At 35.3% G+C, this 23,567-nt stretch overlaps 1 protein-coding gene across 1 annotated transcript in view; it reads left to right on the top strand.

Annotated features, from left to right (window-relative positions):
• The window catches only part of LOC104407530 (nipped-B-like protein), a gene marked incomplete at its 3' end in the record, with an annotated part of 65,207 nt that overhangs the window by 13,034 nt on the left and 28,606 nt on the right, over positions 1–23,567 (top strand). The window contains exons 7-8 of the mRNA XM_010016840.1: positions 2,699–2,792; positions 12,140–12,772. Of these exons, the coding sequence (XP_010015142.1) occupies positions 2,699–2,792; positions 12,140–12,772 (727 nt within the window). The remainder of the gene's footprint in view (positions 1–2,698; positions 2,793–12,139; positions 12,773–23,567) is intronic.

Below are 23,567 nucleotides of genomic sequence, written 5' to 3'. Positions count from 1 at the left end.
TAGATTCTAAATAGTTGTATAGTTAACTTGTCTCTCTGAAGATGCCTGCAATTGTCCATTAGACTTGATATTTGAATTATCTATTGGGTAATAGAGTAGTGTTGTCTAAAGCAAGAATTCACGTGGACATCTTTTCTTACTGATCTATTATATGCTTTTATGGCCTGGTTTCTTTGTAAGAAGTGTTCCTTTAGTGACTTTCATTTCACATGGGAAAAATTCTTTCCGAAGTCTTGAATCTAATGGGAAAAACCCTACAACTTTCTCCCACATCTTTTCAACCTACTGATAAATTTTCCTCTTAATGAGCATCTAATCATGTGGGTGAAGCTTGTTGGGATTCTTCTTTTCAAGTTTGACACAAAATCTCTTTAATGGCACTTGAGTTTGAGTTTTGTTTTCTCATCAAAACCTGGTGGCAAGCAGGCCTGTTTTTTGTTTGATTGGTTTTTGGTTTTGGGGGGTTTCTTGTTTTTTGTTTTGGGTTTTTTTTTTGTGGGGTGTGTGTGATTGTGTCTGTGTTTTATTTAGCGTACAAAAAAATGTGGGCAACTCTTGTCTTCCTAAACTATCTTGTGGAAGCAAAAAGTGTTTTGTTCGACAAATGTACTAGTAACACCAGACTCTCAAATCCCTTGCCAGGATTAATACAGTAGAATGCCAAGAAAGTTCCTAGTCTTATAAGTCTTACATTTTTATATCAGTCTTTCTTGTTCTTGGCATTAAATATACGTATATCCCCCAACTATGTTAAGCTATCAAGATAATCTTGGGTTTGTTAAGACAGGATTTTTGAAAAATTTCTTAAGAATAACATTAGAATGATTTATTTCATGATTTTAAAGAGAGAGTATTTAAAAATATTCATCGTCTAATTTTATGATCCAAGCAGTGCAACCAGATTCTAGTTCATGAAAACTTACAAATGTAACTCTTTCAAAATGGACAGACTATGAAAACATAAATCATACCCTCATTGGTTGCTTTAATTGGAAAAACACTAAATGGAAAAAAATCTAATAGAATTGTGTTCTAAGTGTCCGTGGATGATGAAACTGATGAAATCTGGTTTCTTACAGATTTATGTTCTTTGACTCATAAGCACTTTCATTCCATAAATTTCAAACTCTTTCCTTTTCTGTAAGCAGTGTCATCTACACCTTCACAAGGTGTAACATTTACACTCTCTAATCTACAGCTGTGCATGTGTGGAAATTGGCTGTTTGGCCCTTGTCAGAGGGAGTGTGCAGGGTTCTCTCTTCTTGAAATGCCAATTTAGCTTTCCAGCTTACTACTGGCTGCTGATTTTTTCCATACAAACGTGTCAACATAATTACAGTCAAGGCTTCTAACATTCTGTCAATTGGGCTAAGATTGGTCAAAAGGATAAAAGGTATTTATTAGACAGATAATTCAGATGAAAAAAAAGTTAAATGTAAGAACTGCATGTATTCAGCTACCTCAACAGGAACCATGTTAGAATATTAGCTACTGAAATAACCAATTTTATTAGGATAAAAGTTAAATAACCTTTGAATTTCCTTTGACTTCCTTTGAATGACTTTGCTCGTTCAAAGAACTGACTTTTTGCAGTTTGTTTATAGTTATAGAACTTGTCTCTTCATAGATACAGGGTTGCTAGTTTGTTATTTCCTCAAAAATTCCTATAGATGTTGCATTAAAAAAAAAAAACAGTGCTAAAAATGGGAAGTACTATTCTGAAAAAGTTTTAAATCTAGTTAGGGCATTGAGTGAACGAGTATATTGCTCAACAGCAGAGGGCTCCATGAAAGCGGTAAAAACCCCATGCAGAACATTAAATGGTAGCTTGAGTAGTGGGTTTCACATTTAATTTTAAGATACTGTTGGGGTAAAAAAAGACACATTTACATTATTAAAGATAGAGCATGGACATCATTACATTCTAATTACTATTATATTATAAAGAAGTTTGTCATAAACTATGAATTGCCTTGAAGCGGGTTGTTCTGTGTAGAACTAAGTAGATAGCAGAACTTGTTTGCTGTGTTGGAGAGGTGCTTCGTATCGTCACTGAGTTGTTTCCTATCTAACTGTTGAGACAGGAAATAACAAGCTGAAGTCACTCCAGTTATGTTTTACACGAGACTATCTCAGCTGCTGCAATAAGAATGCTAGAGATTCTGTTCAGTCCTGATAATACAACACAAAGTCTTAATTTGTTTAACTGTGAAAGATGGCATTCTAGATTAAGCTTTAAGGGTAGGTAAAGAGAAAAAAAATATGAGTTTGTTTTGAAAATCTTCATGAAAATCTTCATTTTATGCTCAATTTCTTTCAGTTGGCATTGTATAGAGGTCATGTATATGCTGCTTTTCAGCTCTTCACTATAAGCGCTTGTAACAGAAAATCTCTAAAGGGAACCTTAAAGTATACCAAAAGTGCTTATCTAGCCAGAAGACATGTACATAGATTTATTGTTATGTGTATGTTCTGGTTATAGATTCTTCTTATGGCTGATTGTTCTTTGGAATGTTGCTTATATAATAGTCTAGTAGCAGTCTAAATTACAAATATCTTTATGTAAATAAATATTTTTCTACTATTTCTTACATGCTTTCTTGTCAAATCCATTTTATCAGCATATGTGCTAATTTCAGACTTCTTTTTTATCAAGTGTTCATGTTCCTAATGTTAATTTTTATCATTATCACTTTAGGATGGTGATCCTTCAATAAGGAATGCTGCACCTTTTTCCTTGAGGTCACCACAGTCAGTCTGCTCTCCAGCTGGAAGTGATGGAACCCTTAAAGGTAGTCTAGCAGTCATATATGTCAATGTATTTGTTCCCAGTTTTAAAGAACAGAATGTTTAGAAAGGTATTTATTTGTTCATCCTGACTTTTGTATTCAAATAGTACTAGAGAAGATGTTATGTTTGAGATACAAAATTATTTTGAGCCCTGATCCAGAAGAAATTTCTGAAAGTCCAAATATTGACTAATCATCCTTCAAATCAAAGCTCAAATTCATGGAGGACAGAAGGATTTTAAATCCTTTCCAATATGAGGATTAAGTTGTTTATAAGAATGTTTTCAGTTGCTCTACATAGGAGATGGTTTAAAGGCAGCATTACGAGTACTGAACTCTTAACCAGCTCAAAAGTGTTCTGACATGCAGCACTTACTTGCAATCATGAAATCTTAAGAACATGAAATTGAAATTGGTTCAATGAACTCAATACACATAGCATAAACGAAGCCTGAAAATCTTAGCTGTGGAGAAGGAATAGGGTGAACTGTCAGTCAGGTGAGGGAACAGAAAACAAATCTGCTCAAAATAGTTCTTTATGCTAAAATCTGGAATGCATACTGCTGTTTTTAATATTATCCCTAAGAAGCAATGACTGAGATACATGAGATTTAGCAAGGTAGGGCTTTGGGCATATTCTTTCTAATTTTCTTTTCAAGTGTTTATGTATTTACATAATAAGTATGTATATATTATAAAATATAAAATATTATGTATATATTTACATAATAAAGGTGCAACAGTGCTTTCTTCCTCTTTAGCCCTGAAACAAAATTAAGTCTTTTCAGGTGGTCAGGATAGGTGGAGAATGAGAAAAGGAGATAGGGGAAATTCCAGAGGAGGTGAAGTTACAGGCCTTGTGCAGCCTGGGTAAGAGATGTCTTTGGCAGCAGACCTTAGAGCAGCCTTTCTCTACCTATGACGACATTATCAGGAAGACTTGGGTCAGGCTTTTCAGTGTTGTAGAGGAAGGATAAGATACAGTGGACTTAAACTGAAACGGGAGGTTGTATCTAGGTCTACAGAAAAACTTTTTCACTATGACAACAGTCAAGCATTGGAAATGGTTGGCTAGGTAATCTGTGTATTTTCTGTCCTTAGAGGTTTTCAAGTTCAGGCTGAGTAAAGCTCTGCATAATGTGGTCTTGCTCACCCTCCTTTGAGAATGAGTGTGGAATAAAGACCTCCTGAGGTTCCTTCTTAAATGAATTATCCTGTGATCCTATGAATGCTGAGTGATCTCTGTAGTTCATCTTCTGTAGGCATATACTGCATTAAACAGTGATAGAAAAAATGTGGCTCAAAGTGGCAAGTGAGAAGTACGTGTATAAGCATGCCAGCATCATCAGTATTTCCTGAAGTCTTGTGCTAAAGGACTTGTAAGACTTGTGTAAATGGTGAAGACTAAATGTGGTTTTTTTTCTGTCTTTGTCACGCTTATCAGTTCAACAACATTGTGAGTCTAAGCTACTTACACTCAAATACATGATTACCACTCAGAAGAATATTTGAATTATTTTTGGTTGAAGTTGCTGCTGTTTCATTTGGCTATGTCAGAAGCCAGTTTTGAAGGGATACCTTTTCAAATTATTTCTGAAAACAGTCTGATTGTACAGTCTAGATTGTAATGTTTCAGCATTACAGGGCCTGAAGAAGTGTGAAAGGAGCTTTTTGATTTGACCTGTATGGTAGCTTTAGTTTTCCTATTCATAAAGCACACGACTGAAATACTGTTACTAATGGTGCTAACATTTTGCCTTCTTAAGGAGATTAATGAACACTGATTGAGAGAACAGGTTCTTGATGCTGCAGGGATCTTGCCAGACATTTACTTCCTCTAATCTTGTATTTTAAAAATGTATGGAAAAGGTGCGGATAGTTACAGTGATATTTAGAACATGGGCTCTCTGACAGTTTTTGTCCTATTATTTGGAGTGAAAGTTGTGATGAAAAATTTTCCAGAGATGTAAAAAAGTTGATTTTTTTGTTGGTATTCTCATTAGCCCTTGAAAGTTTGGTTGACAGGTTGCACACTTTGATAAAGAAAATTAGCAAAACAATTCATTGTTTGGGAGGACAAAAAGAATGGCACTAAACATTGTCAGTCCAGAGAGAGATGTCAGGAAGGATGCTATATTTAAGCTTCCTTATATAACGTAGAAACTTGAGGTGATTACCAAAGGTATGGTTACAGACTATATTTATTACTTTTGATGTGGAAGTAGCAAGGACTTACTGGAGACTTGGAGAATGTGATTGCAGGGTCTTGAATTACTTTAAGACTGACCGTGGCTGTTTGACAGCATCTGAACAAGAGTGAAGTTTTGTTTGCTACTCAGGCAAATATTTGAGAGATGGAAAAAGTTGTATTATTTTGGTTGGTTATTCACTTATTGAGTAGAGTAAAATTTCTCTGTTACAGGAATCTTTGCTTCACTTCTGCTCTAGTAAATATACCAGAGCAACTGAAGTTATATCCAGAAGTTCTAGGCTGGTATTTATCCTTTGGCTGTGCTTTCATGCTATCATCTGTTACCACATCTACCTTCTTAAAAAATTCCTTTTTATGAATTCACCTATGAAGAATTAACATGGACTATTTTCCTTTTGTTGATCTCATAAAATATTCTGTGGATTCAGTTACCCAAGATCAGTCACACATCAAAATCCTTTAGCCATTTGTTTTACTTTCCCACTGCTCTGGCACCTGAGAAAAGATTTTTTTAAGACAGCATCTAAAGATCTGTATACAGGAAAGCTTTCCACTACGATTTTTGTCCATTGCATTCCAAAAAGAAGAGTTCGTATCATTTACAGTCCTGTTTCCATACAATTTCCTAAACTCCTGGGAAAACATCGAAGTTAGGATGAGCAACAACTCTTATGAAAGTATATAATTTTGCTTTCTTTTCTAGAAATAAATTGTATTCCCTCCAGACATTCTTACTGTGTATTTGATTATTTTCTGAAAAATTTTGAAAGATTACTTTTATTTTCATAGGGATTTATAGGACTTCTCCAGAGAGATTTCTTTACACTTTGCCTCTCAGTGCATAGTGGGTGGCAAGAAGAATTAGGAATCTTCTCAAATCTGTAGTACAGATTTCAGTGCTCTCAAAGGCACTTGTTAAGAAAAAGTATCATCTCATCCTCTCTCCTTCAGAACAAAGGTGGAAGAAATTTACTCAAAAGATTCTTTCTGACAGGGCCAGAATAAACATTCATTCTTGTTTCTTTCTTCAAGTCTTAGGTTTTTTTTTCGCAAGAGTATTTCTGAATACATCAGTTCTAAGCTAGGACAGCCAAAGCTGAGTTTTTTCTTGAGGCATTTGGAGCTCTGGAGAAAGTGTTGGGACTCCTCCCTGAAAACTATTGAAAGAGTATGCGGAAAATGAGTGCACTCTGTCCCTAAAAACCTTCCAATGTATGTTCTTTCTTTATCTCATGTGCTGTCCCTTTAAGTTTGAATTTTAAATTAAGATACCCTCTTTGAAAATGGATGGCAGCATTGTTAATCAAAATAAGTAATGATTTCTTTATATCTGATACAAAACTTGGGAAGATTTTCAGAGGAAGATTTAGTGATTTTAGAAAATAAACAGGAAAGGACTTGGGTGCTTCCCATCAACTTACCATATCTCATGTTGGATGAGCTGTACCAGTATCACACCCAATAACTTCCATCTTTTTTTTTTGTTGTTGTTAAAATGTCAGTAATGGAATTTACTTATTCTTGCCATGTGACCCATTTGCATTCTTAGTGCTAGACAGCTTTTCTCCTAATGCTTAGCCCAAATAATTTTTGTTGCAGTTAGCCATGACACTTCTTGACTTCTTTCCAGTGGGCAAGGAAAAACCATTCATCTTCTTTTTTTCTTTTTTTAATAGCAGTCATTTACATGTCAAAGAACATTATCATGTCTTGCGCTGTTCTAGTCTACAGACAGAGTGGCATGATCTCTTTCTATGATCTTTACATAAGTCACCATTTCTGAGCTTTTTCTGAATTTTAAGTGGTCTCCGTTTATCTTGAGTTGTGCTGTCCTAAGTTGTAACTACAACTCTATTTGAAGACTTAGAAGGATGAGTAGTCAGCAAAGTACTGTAGACAACTTTGTATGATACTACTGTTGTATATGAGAGTATAGGACCTTTGCTGATAATTTAGATTCATATTGCAAGTTGTTTCAAGCATATTCCTGTCTTTCTGTAGAGCTTATCTGTCTTCATCTCATGATGTTACAATTGTTCTTTCTCAGGTGAATTAAAATTTTGTGGTGCTTCTCACTGAATTTCTCTTGTTTCAAAAGGTTATTCTAATTAGTCAAGAAAACTGTAATTTTTGATTGTTTTTGAAAGCAGTGGTGGGCCTCTCAAAGACTCAACACCAAAAGCTGTTACAATCTTTAGATTAATAAAATACTCTGTTACATGGGAACTTATAAATAACAAATAATTTAAACTACTGTTCTTAAGACAGTAGTCTGGAAATCTGTACTTTTTCACCTGCACTCCATCCATTTTCGCCAAGACAACTGATAGTTGATGAAGACAGTTTTGCTATACGTATACTGCAATCTTACCACGTTTTTGTCTAGGTCATACTTCCTCAGCTGTTAGTGAAATTGTTATGAAAAGCTACATAGAGAGCCATACTAGAGACTAGATATGGCACTCAGTTCTCTTTGATCCACAAGACCTATTGCTTTATGGAATAATATTATTTTGATTTGATGATACTTATTCTTAACAAATTCACTTTGGAATACTACCTCTTTATTATTTCCTCAGTCCTAGTACCTAGTCCTAGAAGAAATTATTCTTCCAGTATGTATTTAAATCATACCAACTATGTAGAATACTCTGGGCAGTCATTAACCGTCCTTTTGAAGGGATTGTTTTTCTTTCCTTGGGTCTGCTGGAGGCACAGATTCTGAAGATGGTTATGGCCAATTCTGAGGTTAGTTTAGCCAGAGTTCCAGGGTGAATTTGTCTGATCCCATTTTTATGAAAACATTTAATTTATGTGAAAGTGGTAAATAGGATCATATTAAATTTTACAAAAAGTATGAGACACTTCCATTAACACGTTGTAACTGCAGTCTCTTAAAATCTTTTGGCAGTAGTGTGTTCCTCAGATTCTGTTGTCATCATCAGGTTCTTAGCTTTCCGACAGATAGACATCAGTATGAATGCAGTATGGATGCTCTGATTCTTTTCTCCTTCTCCAGCTTCTGCCTTTAAGAACTTATTTACAGTGTAATTACTCAGATGTGAAGTCTAATAATCCACAAGTAGCACAATGAATTTCTTAAAGCGTCTCTTTCCAGACACTTTTTCAGTAAGTCTGGAATGCTGTTTCCAGATTTGTACAACAGTTTGGTACCCACTTAAATAATTTTCCTGGAGTCTCAAGGATCAGGTTGCTCTGGATTTAAAAAGGTGCAGCACTTGAATGTTCCTGAAGTTTCTCCCCGATGTACTATGAACCAAGTATTAGACATGAGTCTTCATTTGTTCGCTAGCAGGTTTTTGCCAGCTTTCATGCATAGGTAACGATGCTTCTGGCAAAAGAAGATGTAGGATGGGTGAAATACTTTCTGCCAGTATCTGGGAACATTTATCTGCAGGGGAGTCAAAGAAATATGAACATACGGTTTTGAGTAACCCTTTGGAAGTTTGAGTAACTTTGGAAGTTACTGTGCAACTGGAAAACTAATAATTCTTTAAAATTCTGTAAAATATGTGAATCTTAAGTTCCCTGTAACCTTAATAGCTGGGTTTTAACCATGTGGATCACAAAAAAGAAAGTGATCAGTGGTGTGAATTTGGTGCATCAGCTTTGAAAAGCAAGCAGCCTTTACTCTGAAGAGGCTTAGAAATCATCAGAGAAAGTATCATGAATGCTTAAGTTAGATGCGACTGCTGTGGTGTGATTAGAAAGTTTGTAGACAGACACCGTAAGATGGAGATGTCAGTGATGTCTGCAGTCTCCTGGAAAGAAGCTTATTTGTTTGCTACTGAAGTTACTGATGCACAATGAGTGAGTGAAATTCAGTAAACAAACAAGAACTGGTTTTGAAACTACATTTCTAAGAAGGCTAAGTCACTGTCAGTGTAATGCATTTCATAGTTACTTGCATTATAAAGGATTTGATAAGAAATCAGTCAAGAGTCACAGAAAAAAATTGTTTAAAAGTTGCTACAGCAGTTGATAAGACTTCTTCCTTATTCGTTACCATCTACCACTTGGAATCAGTAGGAAAACTAATTAATATAGAGAACCAGTCCCAGGATTATTATGGGTGGTCAGGATGACTGAGAGACTGTGGAGGTACTGTTGATGGGTGTATTTCTTCTCTGTAGAGGTCTCAGTTGCTATTGATGTTACCTGCTTCTCAGCTGCATTTGGTGTTATCTGATTGACCATCAATATTTGCTGTTCAGTGATGATACAATGACCTTCCCAAATCAGTGGAGATTTTTTTTTATCGCACAAGTTTTACATATCCCTGCCATATAAAGAGTGATTACATGAAGTTTTCACTGATGCTATGGAAGATGAACTACAGAAAGTCAGATTTTTCCCTCCTGAACTACTGGACAGCCTTAGATTTAGACTGAAAAGCTGCTGCAATTCCGTTCATTCCCAAAGATCATTTCTGAAGATCATCATATTAATTGCTACATTGACAGTATTTGGTAGAACAAAACTTACTGATCTTGGAATCTCAACTGGTTCAGCAAACAGATCATAACTGTGTGTCTGTGTATTCTTTCTACAAAAACATTTCTTCTGTTATTAAGAAGTCTTGTAAGAACTTTATTTTCAGACATATAATGGCTCAAGCCTTCTCCCATAGGAAATATTACAGACTGACTTCAACAGTAATAGGCAAAATTCTGTCCATAGAATGGGTGATGTTTTGTCTGATGTCTAAGCATCCAACAGAATGTGGTATATATTCAGCGTGTAATACCTGTTCAAAACTGCTAATGTCTGCAGTGGAGTGAAACTGTTTCAGAACACTTCATCTTTTTCAATTCCTTTTCATGTCAGTACATAAGCATTGTAGCTTCTAAGCCTCCTTGTTGCCAGAGGCTTAACCATCATTGGATGTCTCATAAATATGTGAAGTTACTGCCAGGACGTGTGCTCTTGCAGTGGAGCTTATAGGCCTTACTGTCAAACTTTCAGGAATTTCTTTCAGGAGAAGGATACTTTCAGATATCTATTCGTAGTGCTGCCTAGGAGAGGGAAAACCTTTTGCTTTTGTTTCTTCATTTACTGGATTCTGTGGAGTGCACTGAAATCCTTCTGACCTCCTCAAGTCTACCCAAAGATAATACTGTGTCTGCAGTATTGTTTTTCATCATGTCAAATACCAAATTAATATCAAATCAGAACAATCTTGTTGTATTTACTTAAAAATTTAGGACAAGGGAGAATCAAATCTCTGTCCTCTATTTGAAGTGTAACTGTGAAAAACAGTAAATGTTCAATTGTTGCAACTTCAGAAGTATTCATTTAAGAGATAATTCAGGAGTAAGATGTCAGTAAGATCTCTTTGAAAAGTTTTGAGCTGCCTGTAATATTTGTAGAAGTAAAAATGCAGCTTGTCCTGAATGGTAGTAATTACCATAAAATAAATCAGTAGCTAATGATTTCTGCTACACATTACACTAAGACAATCTTTTAAATTACCAAAAGAGACAGTACTAGGGGGAGCATCACAAGAATAGGAATTTTTGGTAAAAAGCAAGAGAGAGATTTTCAGGGTGTAGCCAGGAATTCAGTACTGGTAGTTGAGTGTGGTATCTAATTTGAGGAGGGGAAGCAGCATAGTGGAAAGATCTTGAGAACTGGGATGAGTCAAAATAGGACTTCCCAACATTGTGGATGTTATTGGCAGAGTATAGAGTTGTTGCCAATGGTCAAGAAGGGGTAAGATAAACCCATTTCATAACCTGCTTTCAATATACAGAAGTATTCTCACAGAATGTACTAGTGAGAGAAAATAAATATAGCAGTGTGTGCAAAGAAGTCATCAGTAAAGGCACACCTTTCCTGTGAATTTAAATTTTTCTAGAAGTATCCATTTTATTTTCTTCTACAGGTCAGTACCTTACTTAATGATTTTTAATATTTCTTAAAATATCTAGTAGAAATTATAGCTGCAGAATAAAGCTGCTTTCTTGTTTAGTAGTGTTTCTTGAAGGAAGCACATGGGAACCTGTATTCCAGTTAGTTTTTTATTATTGTTAGATGTACTGACCTATAATGGTGGGTATGATAATGAATGACTGATAATAATCTCATCATATTAGTCATCAGAATGACTAATAATAATCTCAGTCACTGCTTTCTGAAGACCAGCATTCCCTAAGGGATTAATAAATCTGATAAATGTTTGCTTTAACAAGAAGAGGCTGACCCTATTGGTCTAGCCAAAAGGCTTCCCCTCCATCCAGTATTGCTTTTTAAGCCAAAAATTACAGGTCAAAATTATAATTAGGACAGGTTGAAAAAGTTTTTACTGGGCTAACAGTTATGGGGAGCTAGTTTAATTTGAGGAACAAAAACTTTGAATGTGATTAATTGGACAATGCTTTTAATTAAAAATGTCCTCTTTTTAAAATTCTCTAGATACACTTGAAGTCTGGAATAAGTGCATGTAGAAGTAAAACTTCATACATTAAAAAAAAGGAGGGGGGGGGCGAAGGAGACATAAGGCAGGAAAAATACCTTGAGACAATTAGTGTTATCTGGATAATAACAAGAGGGGGGAGGTTGGTATTACTTTACTTAAAATAAAATAAAAATAAAAAAGTAAAAAACAAACTGTTAGAATCAAAGTTAAGGAAGTTGTGTATGTTTTGGTTTTGGGTTTGGTGTTTTTTGTAAATTAAAATGTGTGGCTGAAATAGCTAATGCTTATGCACTGATCATTAAGTCTTCATCACTGGACCTTATTATGAGTCTTTTTGATCTTTCCTTTTTCTGTAGTCAGCTTGCTTTCATTGACCATTTTCTAATAGTTGATATTCTGAACCTGCAGGTACTATTTTTATTTATTCTTTTTTGGTGGTGGGTTTTTTCATTCCATCTTCTCTGAAATGATCCCTTGTCTACCTGCAGTGGACTGCTAAAATTCCTAGGAAATACACTGCAACTATCTAGATTACATCTTGATCAAGGAATGATGTGCTTCCTACAAATCTTATTTAGACCTTTGTGAACACAGATATATGTAGAAATACACATTAAAATTATGTAGGTTATATTTAGTGTGTTTTTATATAAACATGAAACAACATAACTGTTCAGTTTTTCTGAATTATTATTCTAGGATCAAGACAACCTTTAATCCAACAGTCTCAGCCTCCACCTTATTCATCACCTAGAGATGTTCCCCCAGACATATTGTTAGATTCTCCAGAAAGAAAGCAAAAGAAACAAAAGAAAATGAAGTTAGGCAAGGATGAAAAAGACCAGACTGAAAAAGCTGCAATGTATGATATCATTAGTTCTCCTTCCAAGGACTCCACTAAGCTTACATTAAGACTCTCTCGTGTAAGATCTTCGGATATGGACCAGCAGGATGATATGCTTTCTGGTTTGGAAAACAGCAGTGTGTCAGAGGGTGATATTCCTTTTAATGTGCAGTACCCAGGACAGACTTCTAAAACACCCGTTACTCCACAGGATGTTAACCGCCCACTAAACGCTGCTCAGTGTTTGCCGCAGCACGAACAGACAGCTTTCCTACAGGCACAACAAGTGCCTGTTTTACAACAGAACACTTCAGTTGCTGCAAAACAACCTCAAACTCCTGTGGTACAGACACAGCAACAGGTTTCGCAACAAGGAACTATAACGTCATATGATGAAGTAGAGTTGGATGCATTGGCTGAAATTGAGCGGATAGAACGCGAATCAGCTATTGAAAGGGAGCGATTTTCAAAAGAAGTGCAAGATAAAGGTAAAAGGATTGTGTGTGTGTATACACTATATATTATATAAAAATATATATATATATGCATATAAACCCCATATATATATATATTTAAAAAACTTCTTGTCATTGTCACATAGTTCAATTCTGTTTACTCAGTGTAGGTTCTTCTGTGACATTCATCTCCATTCCCCTCTAACAATGAACTGTAACCTATCATATATGCATATTTTTAATATCTGGTGTTCTTTATTTGGGGTCTTAATGTATGGAAAGTGAAGTTCTTGTTTCAAAATTCTTTTTAAGTTACTCTTATTTTGAATCATGAGACTGAATGAAGTACAATTGATGTTGTTTATAGTTTCTAAAATCCCAGCAGTACCATAAGTCAAAATTTGTAGTAAGTTTTGGTAGTTGAATTATTAACTACTCATGTTGCCTAATTTATGAAAATACAGGAAAGCTCTTTTATCCCATTTCTATTCATCTACACATTTGAACCTAATGTGAAGGAGGTATTAGATTAAAATCCCATCTATTCTTTTAAAGGCAGTGTAATGATTTGGTAAGATACACTACTATCTTGTCTCCAATGTTTATTCAGCTGGATATTCATTATTATGTAGGCATTACAAACTTTAGAGAACTACCATATACCTGTATGGTCTCTAGCACAGAACCAGATAAGCTTTTGAAATGTTTTAACTTCAGTAGCTGTACTGGTTGTCTTAACTGATTTAATTGAATCTATCCTCTTTGGCTTGTTTTGTTGTATTTACTCTGTTGTTAACTGCTTTGAAGGTCTCAGAAATCCCAAAACCAGATGCAAAGTCCACATGTAAATCTTGAAGATAAGATGTATTTTATGAATTAGATAGTAATAGGTTAACATAAGTATTTTTCAGAAAGTTCCTCTGCACTGTGTTTAACTTCTGAGGAAAAATCTTATACAGTATAATACTAATTTATTAGACACTCCCAAGAAAAATCTCACAAAGTGATACAAATTCTGATTTTGGAAGTTCATAGTTGAAAATTGTCAATTCTGGGCATACTTGTATGGATGCAGCTGAATTTACGTACAGCTTGGGTGTTTAACGAGCACTGAGAGCACAAATTTTCTCCCTATTTTTTCTTTCTGTTTTTAAAGATGCTAGGGTGGGGGGAGAGGAGGAGAGAGGGAGTTGTGTGTCTGTTTGCAAACGTGTTTTTTGCAGTTACTAAAAGGTTTAAGTTCTCAGATGTTTCTTGTTTAGTGACTAAATTAAGTCTTTTTAGGAAATGTTGAATGTGAATATATGGAGAAAATGTGTGCTCACCTTAAAGGAGTGCTCACCTTTAGCTTTAATTTAGTGAAATGGGGAATTTGCCTCTTTGCTTAAATCTCTTCTACTAATTTTAAATTTATTCATCAGGAGCTTGTGGTTTGTCTCCTCGTACTATAAAAGCTACTTTTTATCCGCACACTTCAGGTAGAATCTCAGCACATTTTAGATGAGAAGCATCTGGAAAAATGCACTTAAAGCAAGACTAAAACACACTTTCTCTTTTGTTCTGGCTTTCAGGAAATGTTGAGCATTAGTTCTAAAGTTTGTTTGCCATAATTACATAGCCACAGGCTGACTCTGATTTCTTTCTTTTGGGGGAAGGAGTGATCTCTCCCCTTCACCACTTCTCAGTAAGCACCTTCCCAAATGATTCCAACCTCATGCTACCTTTCTAACTGCATCTTCTGGGAGGTCTGAGTTCTTCCTGTGTTCCTGCAATTGCTATTAGTCAGGTGCAGGATTTCCTACCTTATATAGAGACAAATGATCACCATTTATTCACCAGTGGTATGTTGCTAGACAGCAGCTCTTTTCACTTCAGCTGCTGAGATTTCAGCCGTGAATGAATAGTATTGAGTAGAAGGATTTTTAGCAGTCTTGTGACAGATTTCCTGAAAAGCTGTTACCTTGGAAAAATAGGGGGTTTATTTTTTGGTAATGCTTTTGCATTGCTTGTAAGTTTATATTGTGTTTACAAGTTGAGGCACACTGGGATTGTTCTAGTAATAGCTGTTCAGTTTGGTGTGACTGCAGGAGGAAGCTTCCTCTGTTGTTCCTAGGGGAATATGTCTGTTAGAAATCTATCCAATAACTCCTAAATATGTCATTCATTTTTGTGAAGTTGCTTAGAGTATTTATGCAAAAGCCTGGCATTTGTGCATTTTAGTACGTACACTGTAACTTCAGGTCACATTATGTGAAGAAAATTGTGTGACTGTAGCAAGTATTCAGTCTAATTAGAATGGGAATGTATAATGCTAGCTGATGTTTTATAATAGCCAGCTTCCCTCTAGAGAACTTACTGAAGATGCTAGCGTATACCGAAATCTGCATGAAACAATGTTTTCTGCTTTTGTAGTCTAGGCACGCGAATGCATATTACAGTAACACTACACTTTCTGTGTAAGCACACATTGTTGTCTTGCATAATTTGAGTAGAATTGTACTCACAGGTTTTGATAGGTTACTGGTCTCTTCTGTCTTTTTTTTTAGACATTAAATGGCTGTAGTGCTATGCTTCCTCAAAGGTTTTCAGTTACTTTCTTTCTAACTGTAAGGCTTTGGTTGGGTATTCCATGTTCTTTCAGATACTCCATGTTCTTTCACAGGCTTGGAACCAGTAGTGTGGTGGAACTGTTTTTTCCAGAGGAGAGGTGGAGATTTGCTGGGGGAGCATTTTTTTTTGTTAATGCTGAGGTTGTTTTATAATGTTTGGTACATGTGGGAAATGGAGATTGGAGCCCTTTGGTAATTATAGTACTTTCTGTAATAAGTCATTAATTCTAACAAAACTATTAAAATATTTAGGGTCCACCAAACAAAGTCTCTCAAAGTGGGAGGCAGTCTCTGTTTCAGAGGTGGAACCAACACAAGGTTTTTCAGAATTGCCGCCTTCTTTGAAAAGCAGTGTCTCTTATTGGAACCTGATCATCATGCTTTTGCTTTTTGAAAAAGGAATTCTTAGTGCAAAAATCACTAAAGCAAAATCTTGAAGATTTGATCTAATGCATATCAGGTATGCATAAGAAGTGATTTTTTAACACAGACCTTTTGTCCAGTATCTGAGTACTTTTTAGAGCTCTGTTTTTATAATTCTATCCTTTTGATCCATTTGGATCTTGGATTAAGCGGATTATATGGTCTTTTCATCATGATAGAGACATGCAAAGTTCAAAAAAGTTGGTTTCGCTCTTGTGCTCTGCGTGAAAGGACAAGAGTCCATCTCTTCTTCCTGCTTTTTCCGTCAAGGGAGTCTCTCTGTATTGATTAATTTTGCAAGTATTTGTCTCTTTTTGTTAATGAAAGGAATAGTTGGAAATTGTGAAGATCAAGGCACTTGGCACCAGAAGTTACATTCTAATGCATCTATTATGTTTAATACCCACAGAACAAGTAAATAAATCCATGGACCATGACATGCTCAGGTCTTCAGTTCCTATTGCCCCTCTCACAATGGCATCTATATACTCATCAGATACGAGTTGTTAATCAATACTAGGTATCTTCTCTTTGGAAAAGATGTATCTAATTACAAATAGATCCAGCTATTTTTCATCAAGACTCAGATTATCTGAGTTGGAAAAAAAAGGTGATTTGGAAGGGCTGATGCAGAAAGAGATTATCTTTTTCCACAACAATCACAACAAATGAACCATCCCTGGTTTAGGTGCATTGTGATACTTTGCTGATGTCATACATTTAGAAAGGCAATGAAGTTTCTTGCACTCTTTCTTTTCTTCTAATCACCATCAGTAGTCGTATTTCCTGTACTTCTTTGTGCTGTTGAATACTTTTGAAACAAGTAGAGGTCCATATTCTGAACCTGGTTTGTTCACTTAACTGGAGTTGTGCTTTGTTCACATTCTGAAGTTGACTACTCCAAGGAAGTTTAGGAAATCCTGTTGAGTTTTAGAAAATTATGTCCCAGGAATTTCTGTTCTTCTCAGGAATCTTTTTTTCCTTGGTTGGGATTGGGGAGGATATTGATAGAGAAATTTTATTAGTAACCTCAGTTCTTCACATTAACTTGTGCTTTCCCACTGTTCATTGTTCAGATAACCCAAGTGGGTTATTTCTGTGTATAGTCAAGTAGCTTGAAACTAGTCAGTCACTTTGAGTCTAACGTCTTCCTAGAAAATTACATTAAGTTCTTCTTTTTCTTCACAACTTAGAACTGCTACTGAATTAATTTTCAGGTTCACACTTTATACCTCAAGACCTTTCATATTTTGCTAAAAACCCCAAATACTGTGAATCAGAAATATTGCAAATATTAAAATGAGCTCTGAGTCCTCTAGAAAGGGAAAAGGGGAAGGTAACCTTGAAAACTACTTTAAAAAAAAAACAAACCAAAACCAAAAACCAGAAAGTAACCCATCTTTTTTCAAAGACTCTTTTTCGAATTTCTGTAGTATTTTATTTTATTCAGATTTGCTAAGTTTTAATTTGAGCTCTTCCATACATAATATTGTATGTTCACTGTTAGATAAAGGCTGCTTCAAAGACACTTTTATATAATGCACCTATCTTAACAGATTAAGAAGTTCTACTTTTACTTGTAAAAGGCACCATTCTCTGGAGTTTGTGAGAAAAGTAATGAAATCATTAATCACTAACAGTTTCATTGGGAGGCTAATACATTTTTTTTTAACTTAAAAGCATTAGAAGCATTTTTTAAATGAAACAAACCTACTCGTATCTGTGTTATTTTCCCTATATATTTTACCTCTGAGGATCCATTTTACTCATTTCTTTGGAATCTTACTGTGGATTCTTTGAATTGGGAGGAATTGAATCTGTAATAACTTTATTTCCAATAATTGGATCAGTTAGGGGGCATTTGGATGCCTGCTGTGGGCCCTTCATTTTTAGTTCATTCCAAGCCCATAGCAGCAGAGACACACAACCCAAGAGTGTGAATCTGCCGGAGAAAAACTCTCAAAACTACAGTTATAGGTAAGTAACCTTTTTCTCTTACCTTTCAAGTTCTTATCCAGCTCCTCTCCCTTTCTTCCCATTACCCATCTCCCCCAAAAGTTCCCCAAAGAGGAAACTAATAGAACACTATTAAGAATGAACAGTTTGTTTACATCTTATTTTATGAAGCCGATTAATGAAATGACAGAATGTTCAATTATAACCAGTATATTAGCATTCAGTTCCAAAAATATTTTATAGGGGTTTTATTTCCTTAAAAATAGAGCTGTAAGTGTTGTCATTTGTATAGTAATCTTGCAGAAGATTAAGGTGACTAATACCAGAAGATGAAATGAGACAGTGTAAAATACAAATGATTGTGTGACTGTGTTGTAGGACAGTGTGAGAATTAGGTGTCGTATATTTTGTGTATTTTGTTAGGTCTGCATTTCATAGTGTGACATAATGGATGAAGCTGACATCTCATGTATCTTTCTGAAGAAATACCAGTTTTGCAACTGCCGGTTCCTGTAGATGAGAGATTTGTGTGTGTGTGTTCAGACATGTTTCAAGAAAAGTAAGGGGAAGAAATGCCTCTAGAGAAATTGCAATGCAATATTGCAATGTTTCCATCTATCTAGGAAAAAATACTTTATTTTTTGTAAAGAATGAAATGGAAATTGAATGAAAAGCACATTAAAAAAAAAAAAAAGTAGAGGCATATATATTTTAATGGCATTTACTTCAGTTTGGTGCTCTTGTGTAACATGTAAATTCCCTCATTTTTCTCAGGTTGGGGTTTACATAGGGTAGTACAGAAACCTGTCCTTGTAAGCATTTACTTACAATATAAGTAATATTTTAGTAAAAAGTTACTAAAAGCTAGCAGTTTGGTAAGAAGTCTGGTTTTTTAATCTTAGTGTAACCTAGGATTAGAAAATTTAATATAACTTGCATGTAGCATACGCCCTCAATTGTAGTTGTTAGGTAGATGGGAGGATTTATATTACTCAGTAATGAATTTTGTTCTGGGACAGTCACTTCTCTATAATGGATTTAAATCTTGATAAAGAAATGGCATGTATAATTAATATACCTTATTAAGAGTTTAGGACCAGCATTTCTATAGTTTATAGTCACCAACTTCACTCTGACATCAACCTAAGAAGACAGACTTTTTTTCATTTCATGCAGTATAAATGTTACCGGATCTAGTGAATTGAAGATATTTTTGAGTGCAGAGTATGATGTCAGAATAAAATCCACATCTGGAAGAAAGATTTCAAAGTCATTGCTTATTTCTAAAATTTATTATCTATAGAAATGAATTAAAAACTAATTGGATATGTTAATTTGTAAGTGATACATAAAATAGTTATTTTTCATTAAGTCTGCTATTAGTGTTTTCCTTTTTTCTTGTGAAATTAGGTGCTTCATTAGGTATTTCAAAGTAATTGCACTTCAGGTTTTGCTAAGATATTTTAACAATAGAGTTTACAAAATTCTAATTCTTCATAAAGCAACCACATGGATAAAACCTAACATTTGTGTCAGAAAAATCTATCTCATAAATAAATTAAAATCATATTGTTTGTAAATGCAATATTAAATTCAGGGAGGTTAAGTTACAGCTTCCAATCTCTAAATAAGTGTAGATACTTGGTTATACATTTCTTCTGTTCAATTCTTGTTATTTCCTTTTAAATATCTTTTGTATTAGTATAGTTAACAGGAAATGTGTTACTAGGCATCCTTAAGTAAAAAAAATGTACGATCATACTTCATTCTCCAGTTATGCTGATTACATCATTGTTATATTTAAGAAAACAAGCAAAACTTTACCAGAATGAAGATTCTGAAGTCTGCAACACTCTAAGAGATGTCAGGGACTTCGTAGTCTTTTTTTGTGTTTTGTTCTGAATGACTTTGGACATCCCTCCTGATGGGCTTTCTTTTTTGCAGTGTCCAGAAATTTGATAAAGTCTTTTTAACAGATTAATAAAAGTCAGCAGCTGTTTGTGTTCAGATTCTCAGAAATCCCTTCCTCTGAACTGCAGCAACTGGAAGCTGTGGTCTCTTCTTCAGAGACTTTGAAATTATGTTCTGTTTATAAAGCTTCCTATACCAGATTCATGACTTCACATTCTTAGTTTCTTCTGTATGGGAGCAACCAGTGAGAATAAGATTTTTGACCTGTATTTGCTGAGTCTCTCTTTCAAGGGGAGCAGGGTGTACTCTAGGAGTCTCTTCTGCTGATGTGGAGAGTTCTCATTGGTTCCTCAATTCTTTGTTGCTATATGGCTTTGCAGGGAGGTCGGATGAGGGCAAACTCTCATGGTCAGTAATGTTGAATGTTCATGAAGGAGCAGAAAGGTAAGAATGGGTATTTGCCCTCACTCCATTGATAGGTCATCCATCAGTACTATTGGAGTAATTTTAAACCTTCCTTGTACCCAGAATGTTTTGATTCCTGTGGTCTTCAGAACACTTTTGGTTGTGGGGACAGGACGCTGGGACAGCTTTGAAGAAATCTGTGAAAAATATCTAAGAAAAGAGAACAGCTGTCAGTAAACACTGAGTTGGTATTTATATGCATAGTTGTATGTTACCTATTGAAAATTCCTAATCTTAACTGTTAGCTTAAATAAAGTAAGCTAGTAATTGGCCTCTGGCTGACTTGTCTCTGATGTTGTTAAAAAAATGGAAGGTTTGAAAAATAAGTAGTTAACTGCTTAGGACTGGTATATTTGCTTTAAATTTATTAATTGTTGAATTAAATAATTCAAGTGGTAATTCAAATGGCGTAGGCATATTGCAGTAATCGCTGAAGAGTATTAGGGCTTTAAAATATTTCTGTGCTTTAAAAAAGAAAGTTTGTACTGGAGTCATCAAAAATGGTTCAGCCAGAATTCAGCATCTTTGTAGTTCTGAAGAGGAGTACATTCACGTTTAACCATCCTGGATATGAAATGAATCCCTTACAAGGTATAAATGGGAAAGTGATAATTGATCTGTTATGTCTTCAAGATCATTCAGAAAACTCTGTATTTTAGTCTGCCAAACAGTATTAACAGAGCAAAGTGTTACCATTCTGCTAAAATGAAGCTTAGCAACCATGCATGTGGTTATTATTTAGACTTGTTACATTTTCACAGCTAGTTACAAAAGGCCCATTTCAGTCTGCTAGGACAAGCAGTTCTAGAAGTTTTTAAGCTATCATCCTATTATACTTATTTGTCTGGGATTTAAACAATCATCAGGTTTGCAAGAAAGCATTCACATCAGAGACTTCAGCACTAAAGGTGTTCTGGCTGCTGCTTTGGAAAGATTTCAGGTTAAACAGAAGAACGGAGATACTTCTTTAGTACAGCTCCCCTCATGCAGCTGCTATCCCTAACACTTTCCCTGCTTCCAAGCATACCCGTTTTCAGGATGGATATTCTTCAAACCATTATTGACTCGTGGCTTCAGCAGAAATGCATCTGAAATTATCCGTGGTTATTCCAGTGCAATGGTTTTTTTGCAACAAAGGTTCCACAGTAGTTGATGAATTTCTAAATCTGAAAGTACTCATCATTTTGATACACAGATATTTCCAAAGATGAAGGCCATCCAGGTCTCCAGGAATACTGTTCATAAGAGAACAGGTGAGGATAATCGCTTGGAAATCCAGCTAATCTTTTTTTCCATTTCAAATTAGTGGTTCCTATAATGCTTTTTTTCTTGCACCACAGTGACCCATTTAACTAGATAGAACATATCTACGATTTTTTAGAATAGGTAGCTTCCAATCTTGCTTTGAGTACCAAGGTATTGTCTTTTGTTGAGCATGTTGCAATTTAAAGAGAACATCTATGTTTGCCGAGCCAAAAGGATTTATACGTAAGAGAATAACTAGGGTCAGACTATGCTCTGAACTGTCGTAGTTTTTTTCCAAGAATTGAACAAAATGTAGATATATTTTGGATGTATCTACATTCTGAGGGAAGAGGGGGAGGAGTGGATAATGTTACTAAAGAGAAAAGAATCTGAAAACAACAAGCTTGGATACTTCATCTCTAATATAGTCAGAAAGCTTAAAACATATTCCTTTTGTTATGAAGACTGTTACAAAGAGTGAAGAAAAAAGATGCTGATCACACTCTATTGGTCTCAAGAGCTTGTGAGCCTATCTGCCCAGAATTGTGGCAAACTTTGAATGTACATCTGCAGGATTTGAAAAAAAAAAAAACACCTTTAGCCTGGTATTTTGGCAAAGTCCTAGATTTTGATAAAAAAAAGAAATTCTGCTATATATGGAATGAAGTGGATGAAGTCTGGATACCGAAGGATACAAAGTATATTTGAATGGATATTGTAAAAGTTCCTAAGTTCATCTGTTCGTCAAAACCCTAAGGGGTCTTGGGTCTCAAGACAACGAAGTAGATGTATGCAAACTTGCATGTACTTGACTGTAAAAGAAAAGATACGAAGACATCAGTTTTCTGAGGGTAATTACTCTGTGTTCACCTCTGACTCTGTGATTATTCTCATATAGTTCAAAGTGAGTTCAAGATCTTACAAAGCCCTTGAAACCCAGTGGTGTATGTCAGCTTTCAGATTTCTGCAGCTACCATGGCAACTTAAGAAGTTTTTGTGCTCATTCAATGGAGTTTTTTCATTATGCTCGATGAAGATGGTTGTACTGTGTACTTGTATCTTTTACAACCTAGTTCAAACTGGTATTTTCATATACTTGGGCCAGTTTTTTTGTCCTAGATCCTGAAATCTCATAGAAGCATAACAGTAATGATGAAATCTAGTTCTGAGGATCGCCGTGAAGATTCACTGGAATTACGAAGAAATCTGGAGTAATCTGTAACTCTGTTTGCAATCACCTTACCATTTAGGAAGAGAAAACTTTGAAGGTGTTTTTAGATAAGATGTCAACATGTTGTTATAACTACTAAAACATCAGTATTCATTTGTCAAGAGAAATGAGGAAGGTGCGTCAGAAGAGCTCTGAGTTTAAAGGGAATACGTATGCCAAGTTCTGATGTGATCATCTACTTACTTGTGGTTCAACTTACAATTTGATGTTTTGGATGATGAAGAGCAGCAGCATTTTGAGCCTGGTCAGTTACAGAAGTTCAAGCGAGAAAATTGGTCCTACTTGAATTGTTTTGGTTGTTTAATCTTGGAGCCTTCAGCATGAGGGTTCTGAAAGGTGAGTTTTGGTTGATCCAGCTACAGTTGTTTAAGACATCACAGCTCCTGGCCATCGGCCTTGCTCCTGTAGTAGCCGTAGCAGAGGGAAACATTCACTTGGCTCTTATCTGACTTGTTCAGCCTGGTATGTTTATGTAAACCATCTTCACTAGTGCCTTAAGGTGATACATTGGACAATGACATGTTCTTGTGGAAATAAAAATATGTGTTCCCTTCTGCTACAGGTGATAACCTCATTTAAAGGAATGGGGCGCATAACTGATAACAGTAATGTCTTAAAGGCTACTGTTAGATCTACCATCAGAGTTTTACCAGGACTTTTTAAGTGTGGCTGACATTTCTAGATTAAAGTGAAAAAGATGTCTGATTTTTGCTAAGAACACAACTTTATCAATTTGTTTTTCAAAATTTAAAGAGTTGTAATTCAGAAATAAGGTAATGATGTGTGTGCATGTGTGTGTATCAACGTATATGTATTGTTGAACCAAAAGAGCCCAAACATCCAATTTGAAACCAATGAATCTGAAAGCTTCTACTTCATTATCATTTCTAAGACCTGCCATGAAGCTCAATGAGGCCAAAGCCCTCTTAGTCACATGGAGAAAAAGATTTTTCATCACTTCATGAAGGTTTCAAAAAACTATATTCAT

This window comes from Nestor notabilis, unplaced genomic scaffold, assembly GCF_000696875.1.
Source record: "Nestor notabilis isolate BGI_N333 unplaced genomic scaffold, ASM69687v1 scaffold11276, whole genome shotgun sequence".
Taxonomy (NCBI): Eukaryota; Metazoa; Chordata; class Aves; order Psittaciformes; family Psittacidae; genus Nestor; species Nestor notabilis.
Note: the sequence above shows the minus strand (reverse complement) of the source record. Positions and strands in the feature narration are given on the sequence as shown.